The sequence below is a fragment of the Argentina silus genome (assembly GCF_951799395.1).
Source record: "Argentina silus genome assembly, chromosome: 10".
Lineage (NCBI taxonomy): Eukaryota > Metazoa > Chordata > Actinopteri > Argentiniformes > Argentinidae > Argentina > Argentina silus.
In genome coordinates, this window is record NC_139664.1 from 12,256,298 (window position 1) to 12,267,097 (window position 10,800).

A 10,800-nucleotide genomic window follows, 5' to 3' on the forward strand; every position below is an offset into this window, starting at 1 on the left:
CCCTAAAAAGCAGGGAATTACTAGCTGTGCTAATATCCCACCCCGCCTGTCCTTCATTAAAGTGGCCATTTCCTGCCTGAGAACAGTAATTGGGATTGTTAGTGGAAGTTGCATAGAGATGTATCTGTGATCTGTTGCCTTTGAAGAGGCATTTTTGGCTCAGTGCACAGCAGAGGGACCTTCTGCTCTGTTCAGACCAGACAGTATAATTCAATACACATTTGCTCATGCAGAGTGATCTACATGGTGATGGGAACTATGAATGAGTGTATCTGGATAAAACCTACATTCTGGAAATCCTATGTACAGACCCGATTCAGGATGGACTCAAATAAACAATATGCTCTTTTGAATGCCAATTAATTTCAGTTGTCTGAACTTCAGAGAAAGTACAATCACCAATACTCTAGAAATAGAACAAAAGCAATCATTCATTATTCTATCACAACTCAATGTACACAATACATAAATAAATAGCTTTCACATTATCATAATTTATTGATGATTTACAGTGACCTCCTTGTACATGAAACATCAGTGTAGTTAACAGTCTGAAATAATCAGATTTACTGTATTTTAGCAGCTCTTCATTTATCAAAATTGGTTATGGTGCTTAACAAACAAGAGATCACATCTATGCATTGAACATCATTGCACCCAACTGTCACTTACTAGTGTATTTGGTCAGGAAAATGATGCAAAATACAGTTGAATCTTAACTTGAATTTACAGTATCCATTACATTTTACTGTCCAGCCTGAAATCAGCATCCGTTTGATCCCATTATCCCACTTCGCCTTTACAGTGCATTTAAACAGCGGCAGTGGGACTTATTTCGAGCGACTAAAACACAGTAGTCTCCTCTCCTTAATAAATAGCATGTGAACAGTCAAGTAGTCATAGTTAAACTAGACCACTGACTTGCATCAAATCTCACTTGAGTGCATGAATACAAAACACAATGAAATGTGAGCACTCCATCTAGTGGAGCATTAAAAAACATCTACATTGATGTCTGTAACTTTGAACTGATCATCATTTAAGAACCACTTTGTAACACAGAAGTGTTTCTTTCTGTAGTATCTCCTGTCATAGCAAAATAAATGTGAGACAAAAAACCACATCAGATTACTCACTAAGTGTGACAATTTCAAGTAAAGTGAAACACATTTCAATAAAAGCTTTGTTAGTGGTAACACTTCTTGGATTGTCTCAGAAATAACATTCCCTAAAATCATTCTGTGATTCTATGAAAATATAACAAGAACACATAAATCTGAGTCCTTTTACCAAGAAAGGTATCTGCACTGGCAACTGGCAATCAATAAAAAATAATTGAACAACAGTCTTCACCTTACCCTCTTTCACACACAATAATACAAACAGAAATACTAGAATTGTTCACACACACAAATCTCCTGAACACTGTTTGACTTCAATAAACTAGGCCGTCATGATGGCTATTAAAACGTTAACTCTATTGTACCTGCATTGACTGTCTGTCTGACTTCTTTAGTATAAGTATAAAGTGCTTCCTCTTGTGTGTTGTGTTGTGTGAGTCTGTGGTTTCTCTCTGTAGCGTCCCTGAGTGGCTCAGCCTTTCCAGTCCCAGGGGATGCAGAGGTCTCCATCCTGCATGACGGAGTAGAAACGGGAGACGCAGAGGCGCAGGCCCTGCATGAGGGGAGAGCGTTCCTCCAGGAGCCTCCTGCAGCAGGGGATCATCTGCTTGCTGCTGACGCTGGGCTCCTTGGACAGGCTCCTCAGGGCCAGGCTCTCCAGGCAGTGCTGCACCACATCCTCCTCCTCCGCTTGCAGCCTGACACACACACACACACACACACACACACACACACACACACACACACACACACACACACACACACACACACACACACACACACACACACGTCAGGGCCATTTATACATACACACACTCAGTCAACAGAGGGACAGAGCATACTGTAATACAATGTACCCATTCAGGGGAGCAGGTTGTCCGACACTCACTGGTTTTTGCGTTTGATGCGCTGTCGGGCTTCCCGTGCCTGGCTCTGGAGGAAGACGTTCAGCTGGTTGGGGTCGCAGGTCGCGGGGATGCTGAAGTGGCCCATCTCATGCAGACTGGGGGTGGAGCGGTCACTGGGACAAACAAACACAGGGATATCAATGGCTAGGACTAGGACTTCACATGCTTCTATACAAACTTGTATTACATAAGCTTTAAACAGTCTCACTCCAGGTGAAATGTCATGCTGCTTGATGGATTAACATTTTTATACACATCGAGGTCCTCATATCACAAAAGCCCGTGGGGCGAGTCCATGGTACTGTTTTATTGGCAGCATGGACCTCTCATGGCCAGTAGAGGGCAGCCTGTGGAGGGGGAGGTGAGGTACTGTAGGTGACTCTTACTTCTCCAGGGTCATGGACAGGCCTTGTAGGCTCCTGGGGTGCAGGGTCAGGCGTTGGGGCAGCAGTCTCTTATGGAAGGTGTTGAGGGTGCTGTAGTACTCCTCTATCGGCAGCACAGGCCCCAGCCTCTCTATGTGGATCACCTGGATACCCCCCAACACATGACTGATCCTCTCCTTCAGCCACACCGTCTGCTGCTGCAAGCTACGGTAACTGGGCAGCCTCTCAAATAACTAAGACACACACACACACACACACACACACACACACACACACACACACACACACACACACACACACACACACACACACACACACACACACACACACACACACACACACACACACACACACACACACACACACACACACACACACACACACACACACACACACGACCAAAAGGAAAGGTACATGACCAACAAGAAAATACAAAAGACATAGATCACATTTCCATACTTCAGTTGAAAAGTATGCCTTACCTTTATCCATTGGTGATGAACATCCATTGTTCCTAGCATAACGTCTCCAGAGGCATTCATCCCTGATTGGTCAGTAAATATTAGTGTATGCCCTGAAAGAGGCAAAGAAGAAATAAGGTCAAGTCCAGTTTTTAGCATCCTCTGTATGACAATGTTGAATTGCCTATGGAACCAAAGCTCCAAGCCCACTGTTATGAAGTAAAGGAGCAGCAGAATGATTCCCTCGTACCTTGCAGGTTAAACAAAGCTTCAGGGTTCTGCTGGGCAAGGCGGCTCAGGCTCTGGAGCTGACAGCATCTGTGGGTGACTCCCCAGGTGCGCTGCCACCTGCATGACAGAACATAAGTGGTTATTATAGGATCTGAAGAGGGAGCATAGCATCATTATTGTCATGGACCAACAAAAAGAAAAAAGAGTTAGAGTGACATTGTCGCATTGGTTTAATGTTTACCAGAAGGCACAATATAGACCCCATGGCATTGGGTACATAGGTCAGCAGAGTAAGAGAGTCTAATATGAACTATGAATCGTTGAACTTTAAAAAATCGTTGAACTTGTGTGAACTGTGAAAAATCAAAGCTTGCAGGGAAGCTCAGGGTCCTGACATTATTAGTGAAGCTGTAAGTTACTGTGATCATGACCTGATATCAGCCACGGCAAACTTCTGACACAATTCCTTCTTCAGTCTCTTCAGCTCCTCTCGCCGAGGGAGACTAGCATCCTGCTTCTTCGTAGCCTCAGCCTCATTGTTTCTCAGCCACAAGCTGGAGGACACAAAAATATATTTCAACAGGCACTGGTAATCAAATGAAAGTCTCACCAACATAGCTACCTACCCGTCCCTACTGAAGGCATGTCGCATGACTACAGCTGATAAACTAGAAATATTTAGACACAAGTTACAAACGACAGGAGATGCTGCATCTATTTAAGCCCCTTTCAGGCATCTATGTGAGATTTTGAGCTCATAGTGATAAGTGCTTTCATATACCTGAGTGTGGGCTCTACTCTCCTGGCCTGCTCCAACTCCTGCTCTGGGTCTCTGAAGCCAGTAAAGGTGTAATAGGTTTTGTCCCATTTGATTGGTCTGTAGAAAGGAGTTCCAGCTTTTGGTGAGCTCCTGGTTGTCTCTGTGCTGGCTTCCAGCTCCTTCATGTGCTCTATGGACAGGCTGCAGGACTTGAGAACGTCCATCACAGTGCTCAGGACATCCTTGGTGTGGAGAGTGAAGCTCACAGAACGGAACCCTGGGAAACATAGTATACAAATGTATGATAATCCCTCAGAAGAAATTAAATGGGAAAATGACATCATACCAAGGAACATGAGTAGATCATTAAAACAAGCTGTGAACAAACAGTTACCAGAGGGGATAATGTCATTCTCTATGTCATTTTTCTCCTTTGTTTCCCTGACATAAAAAGTGAGCTTTGTTGATTGGACTGAACGGGCCCCTGGCTTCTGAAGACTCTCCAAATAGCCATTCAGCCTCTTGAGGGAATTTTCATTTACTTCCTGCAGAAAAATGGAAAATGCATTTAACAGGAATAATAATAAGCAGTTGCACTGGCATATTGTTTGAGAAGGAATGCTCTCTCAGATGCATTTACCCTTTCCCTGGGATGCTGGCCAAAGAAGTCTGGGTGCACTGCGAAGTAAAAGGGCCTAAGTGCATTGATAGCATCAGCCCCTGAGAGAGCTCTCTGCTGAATCAAATGTGTGGTGACACGTTTGTTTCCCACTCTGAAAAAAATAGTAATGTGATCAGATAGAATGATGTTTGCTTTCACTATGTCCAAATGGACCTCAAAACAAAACTCTAAGCACAGCTGGTGCTGTTATGTGAAACAATGACTGCAAAAGCCACATATCTGTTATTTTTGCCATAACCATTACCTGATAGCATAGCGCAGGAGGGAGGTCACAGACATAGCTAGTGTCGCTTATTATTCAGAAAGTGACTTCCATAGGTGCAGAATCTATAGGCCTCCTGTTGAGAAAAATACTGGTTACTTCACTGACAGTCCAGTCCACACTGGCATTGCATTTCAATTCATCTGAACTGGGTAGCCAGCCAGGGATTAAGTAACCGACTAGCTAAAGTAGCTAAACCTGTCTGGGACCAACTGAATATAGGCCAGGTCATATTTACAGTAGCCTACAGTAGCTAGCTATAGTGTGTCTCTCTGGCTGGGATTGGGAAGAGGGCATGTCAAAAACATTACCCAATCATTTTGCTTATTGCTTATTGCATACGGTTTATTAATGGACACCATACACCAGTATATATCTGTCATACTATGTTTAGATAGCAAGCTAATATAATCACCAAGCAAGCATAACGACAACAAACCACTTGGTGTACTATAGCTAGCTAGGCAGCTTTACCCCTGGTTAACTGGCATGAGGAGTGCTGAAAATAAACACAACCGTTGCAGACACTACCAGCCATACATTGAAATGTGTTTATGTCAACATAGTCACTTGTTACAAGTGTTTTGTGCAGAGATCATAAGTTTAACTTACCCTCTCCACATCATTGCTACACTGCTCGAAGTGGCTATGGCACAGTGACTTCTGTTATGATTTCACTCCAAGTTGATGGGTCGTTCACGAGCATCAGACAAAAGCAATCGCACTGCAACTCCATCTGTTGAAGTTGTATGACCTCTACTGGTGGGTTAGGATGTTGCAAGCAATGCATACGCCCTATCGTTGCATTGGTGCTTCAAATAAATGTTGCCTACGATGTTCACAAATATACATCCTAATGAGCTTTATCCTGTTTGCATTTATCCGTATCAATATTTAAATACCAGCGAAATATATTCAGGCAGTTTGCCTACCAGGCAGACATTGGTGTGGATGATGCCATCATTCTGAAGTATATCAGAATATACTTCTCCTGCTACACAGAGCTCACTTCCATTTAGATAAGGCTGGCAGCACTGTGAGGGTCATGCTCTTTGACTTCTCCAGTGCATTTAACACCATACAGCCCTTACTACTTGCGGATAAGATGCTGATGCAAGTGGACTCCCCCATTATTTCCTGGATTACGAACTACCTGACCTAACCCTAACCCACAGTTTGTATGGCTGTAGGGATGTGTGTCGGACTGAGTGGTGAGCAGCACTGGTGCCCCCCAAGGGACAGTTCTGGCTCCCTTCCTATTCACCCTCTATACCCCGAACTTCAGGCACACAGTTTATAGTCCAGGGGTGCACCTGGACAATAAACTGGACTAGACTGGTAACACAGATGTCCTGTACAAGAGGGGCCAGAGCCGGCTTTATTTCCTGAGGGGGCTCAGGTCCTTTGGTGTGTGCAGGACTCTGCTGAACATGTTCTATCAGTCAGTGGTGGCCAGTGCAGTGCTGTACGTGATGGTATATTGGGGGGCAGCATCAAGGAAGGTAACACCAAGAGGCTCAACAAGCTTATTAGGAAAGCTGGTTCTGTCCTCGGTGGCACCCTGGACACTGTGGAGGAGGTGGCCAATAGGAGGATGAGGACCAAACTCCTGGCCATCATGGACAATCCCTCCCATTCCCTACATGACAATGTGACAGAGCAGAGAAGCTCTTAGCAACAGACTACTACAACCACGTTGCACTAAGGAGCGCTATAGGAGATCTTTTTTGCCGGTCGCAATAAGACTGTACTCCTCCTCCGGCTGGCTCGATCGGGGGGATCAAATCATACTGGACTGTTGTTACTGTATATAATGTTTCAGATGTCTATTTTATCTATTATTCTATTGTAATTTTATTTTGTTGTTGTTGTTTGGTTGTTTGTGATGTGAGCTGCTGTAATGCCTTAATTTCCCCTCAGGGATCAATGAAGTACCTATCTATCTATCTATCTATCTATCTATCTATCTATCTATCTGTCTCAATCTATCTGACTATCTATGTAACCATAGCATAATCATATAACAACTATTCAGTGTCACCATTTGATGGCATAACACAGGGATTCATTTGACCCTACTATGATAAAAGTGTATTTGCTTGCAGTGCTGTATTCATGGACATTTCAGTTCATCAGGATGGCCTCCCTGTTTATGTACTGCTGTTCATTCTTGAAATATGTTGTTTTGGTGTAGCCTATGCTTCATAATCCATTCACAATATGACATCATTGAAACTATAATGAACCATTCTATTCAATTTATGATGAAGCTGTTTAGAATTTTATTGTTGACATTAAAAAATAACAAATTCACCATTGTAGTTACAAAGTGCTGTCACACACAAAACATAATCACTGAAAACATCCAATAATACATTTAGCAAAAAAAGGATATTTGATTAATTAATCATGGAATAAAGCCTTAACAAAAAGAGATGCAGACAATCTTACTGATAAAAGACTGAGACTAAATATAAATGTTTAATGTTTAATTTCTTCAGAGAAAGTGAGACACACAATCATTCATTTTTCATGTTTTTGTATCAACAGTAGCACATCTCATTAGCTCTAGTGCAGAAATGCAGAAGGCATAGGGCCAGTCAGTACAATAAATTGTTGCTGTTATGGTGCTAATAGTTATGAGGCCTAGCAGTACCCCCACACACACACACACACACACACACACACACACACACACACACACACACACACACACACACACACACACACACACACACACACACACACACACACACACACACACACACACACACACAAACACACACAGTATCTGTTTTTGAGTTATTTATTTTCCAACAGTCTTTGCACACATTTGAAGTTGTGGGCTGCACATGTGGGCTTGTGGGCTGCAGTGGATAGATGTGCCCTGCTAGTGTAGGCTGCCGTGGATAGATGTGTCCGTGAGAGCAGCAGTGATGAAGTGTATGAGTCCTGCTGGTGTGGGTTGCAGTGGGGTGTGACCCTGGTGTTGTGAAGAAGCCGTGCCTGGCACTATAGCGGCCTGATTCACAACACCAGCTGTCCCGCCCCACTAGAGTCAGACGTGCTCCTCCTGGCTTCATCCTCTCTTGGGAGCTCCAGCCTCTCATGGGCTTTGCCTACTGCTCTCCAGGGTGGATCATGGCAGAACCTGTAGGTCAGATCAAAGCAACCACATTGGTATATTATTACCGAATCCCATAGAATTCTGTGCCACAGGTTGATTAGATTAGAATTACCTTTATGAGAGTGCTAACACTAAAACAGGGCCAGTCTTCAGATGTTACAGTTGCCAACATGCACAGTGCAGTTTTCTATTTTGGAGCTTGGAAGTGAATTGAGGCCAGGGCAGTGATAGAGCTGAGAATAACTCAGGTTCACAGCTGTTATTCTCAATCCACCTTAGTGCACTGAGTTTGAAATGAGGTGTGGGGAATGATGGGAGGAGGCTTTCACAGTGGTACAGTAGATAAGCAAAAATTACATTTCTTTATAGTAAGGTGATTAAGTTTTGAGTTCATACCATTTTAATCAAGAACCTCTATAACTACAAATATAGCCAGAGCCATTTTGTACAATTAACTACAGTATCAAGGAGATTATTAAAGAGGACAAATGAACATACTGTAAAATGACAGAAAGAGAATTCATACAACAATGCAGCCACATTACAGGAAGATACGATTTAGACAAGCTTTTTTGTCTGTGGCTAACTTAATGATTCCCCTAGGTATATGACTAATTGGACTGGTTGTTATGCAGACTGTGGTGTATCAGAGAGAAAACGTCTTATGAATCATAGTGGTGCCATCACAGCCAAGTCTAGAGGAGCTATAAGCCTTTGTCTACAGCCTGTCTGGCTCCAGCTCCACTGTGTTTGACAGAGGTTAGAGAGAGGACAGAGGTGCTGGAGCCATACTTGACTGTAGCTGCCAAGGAGGAGCAACAGCAATGAAACAATGGGTTTTTGCTGCCTCATTGTGCATGGGTAGACTGGGCATGTGTCGGGAGGAGAGGGACATCTAGGACGAGGATGACTATAGTGACATACTATAATAACTGTGTTATAGCTCTGCCTTCAATTACACCCAACTATGCTGTCATAGACATATGCTAACTTTAACTAAGCTAAGTGTTACGAAGTGTTTTGCAGGCTTCTCATAAATTGATCCCAATCGATGACAATATTGACCTATCATGGTTGACATACAGTAGGAGGCATTAGAAATACACTCCTAGATGTACAGTATGAGAATAGAGCACACTACTGTGCACATAATTAGCACTGTCTGAGATGCCACTGTTTTACATTATTTCAAATTATGCATATTACGTCAATGGTTTATGGGCAAACACATTTTGCAGTTTTACTTGTGTGACTAAATTAATCTGCAGTTTGTCCTCTTGCCTGGCCAATCTCCATCCCTGGAGGGTCAATTTGGGCTAATTCTTCCACAGTTGAACATGGCACACAGCATATAATATCCAAGCAATACATTTCTCCTAATCCGGTTTTATCAGCTCGGTTGCCCTTTCTGGTCAATCTAATTGCGACAAAGCCCACATAAGGGCTTTTGTGCCAAGAACTTCTTTATGGTTTCAATTAAAGGGCTTGAGCACCCAGTGGAAGCTTTTGGATCGCCGCCAGTGTCCTTCAGACAAAGAATGTCACTGCGCTTAATAGGCAGCAATACTCTCCTGAAAAAAGCCACACGCTTCATGACTGCGCATGTGTCTGCACCGACAACTTTTCCAGGGCAACAATGAGAGGAACTACATCTAAACAGTCCCGTAGTGTGAGAGGCTATGTTAGAGAGAGCTGTTAGACATGCACAGCTATTTCTGTACAGATAAGCCAAAGAATGACAAGCTTTCAAAAAGGCTTTTTGGGGTACTTAATGGCATCTATTGATGTCCATAATGTTTGATTCTCCAAAGTCTAACATTTGAAGTTCAGGAAATGGCCAGCTTCAGAGTCTCTCTCTAACTGCTATCTAAAAAAAAGAAGAAGCTTGTCCATTTCTTCACACATTCACATCTGCATTCACACTGGACCCGTGTAATCTCTCAATGGCAGGGTCGGATCATGGTCCCGTGAGGCCCCTGGGCACATGTCTTTTGGAGCCCCCCCCCCCAATTTCCTATATTGGTGTCTTTCTTGCCTTCTTCCTCGCAAAATCATCCACTATATCGTCAAAATCTAGCTGTCTGACAAAGTGTGACTCTATTGACAGAAGTGACAATGAGCTGAGATATGTTTGGCACATGCTACTCCGCAATTTTTTATTCTGCCTTAAAAGGGAAAATGTCCACTCACCCTGGCAGTTTGTCACTGGCAAATTTTTAAAAAATCCAAAGTGCCACAAAAACATTGGGGAACACTGACCGCAGATTAAGTGCCTACAACGTCGAAAGCAATTTAGTTGGGCACTTTTCACCCTCAGTCAGACATGAAAGACTTGAATTGGATGAGTTCATTGGCAAAGTTTATGTCCAGGTCTGATGGATATGCAGCGGAGAGTGCATTTACCTTTTCCACTATGACATCACTGTTAGACACCTGATCTGACATAAACAGAACTCCAAAGAGACTGGTTAAACGCTTGTAAGCATCCAAGTGATGTTCAAGGCATGCTATTAGCTTATCAATGACCACATAAAATGTTTCTATTTTGAACTTCTCCCTCCCCTCAAGTGTCACACCTGGCTCTGAGCTCTCATCTGTAAATGTTTTGCGTTTCCTCTTTCGCTGAAGATCGTGCTTATATGACTGAGAGACACCTGTCACATTTAAGGCTGCCCTTTCAAAAGCCTCAAACTGGTCTTGCTCTCCCCCCACAAAATCCCTTAACGAAGACAAAAGTTGTGCTGCTACAGAGATGTCAATGTCACTTTTATGTAGGTGCATGTTTGTAGTGTGGAACCGGTCAAGTATGACGTCCCAGAAATGTGCCATGAACACCATCTCTAAGGTGTCCAATTTAGCACA

At 43.2% G+C, this 10,800-nt stretch overlaps 1 protein-coding gene across 2 annotated transcripts; it reads right to left on the minus strand.

Moving 5' to 3' along the window:
- Positions 1-515: 515 nt before the first annotated feature.
- tcaim (T cell activation inhibitor, mitochondrial) lies at positions 516-5,483 on the minus strand. Of its 2 annotated transcripts, XM_083678384.1 has the most exons (11): positions 5,424-5,483; positions 4,794-4,887; positions 4,508-4,640; positions 4,262-4,412; positions 3,889-4,144; positions 3,539-3,661; positions 3,127-3,224; positions 2,898-2,989; positions 2,416-2,648; positions 2,011-2,142; positions 516-1,819 (listed from the first exon to the last, which is right to left on the minus strand). In XM_083678384.1, exons 2-11 carry the CDS (start codon positions 4,826-4,828, stop codon positions 1,594-1,596), a joined length of 1,479 nt encoding a protein of 492 aa, XP_083534510.1. In that variant the 5' UTR covers positions 4,829-4,887; positions 5,424-5,483; the 3' UTR covers positions 516-1,593. The 2 variants fall into 2 exon arrangements, with proteins under 2 accessions (XP_083534510.1, XP_083534509.1); XM_083678383.1 differs by having other exon boundaries at positions 3,889-4,412.
- Between the last annotated feature and the right edge of the window lie 5,317 nt (positions 5,484-10,800).

Excerpts from the sequence above, each read along its gene's own strand:
- tcaim (XM_083678383.1), bottom strand. The coding sequence starts at position 4,828 with ATGTCTGTGACCTCCCTCCTGCGCTATGCTATCAG. Across the intron at positions 3,662-3,888 it reads AGAGTAGAGCCCACACTCAG|CTTGTGGCTGAGAAACAATG; the intron begins GTATATGAAAGC and ends TGTGTCCTCCAG. Across the intron at positions 2,990-3,126 it reads AGCTTTGTTTAACCTGCAAG|GGCATACACTAATATTTACT; the intron begins GTACGAGGGAAT and ends TGCCTCTTTCAG.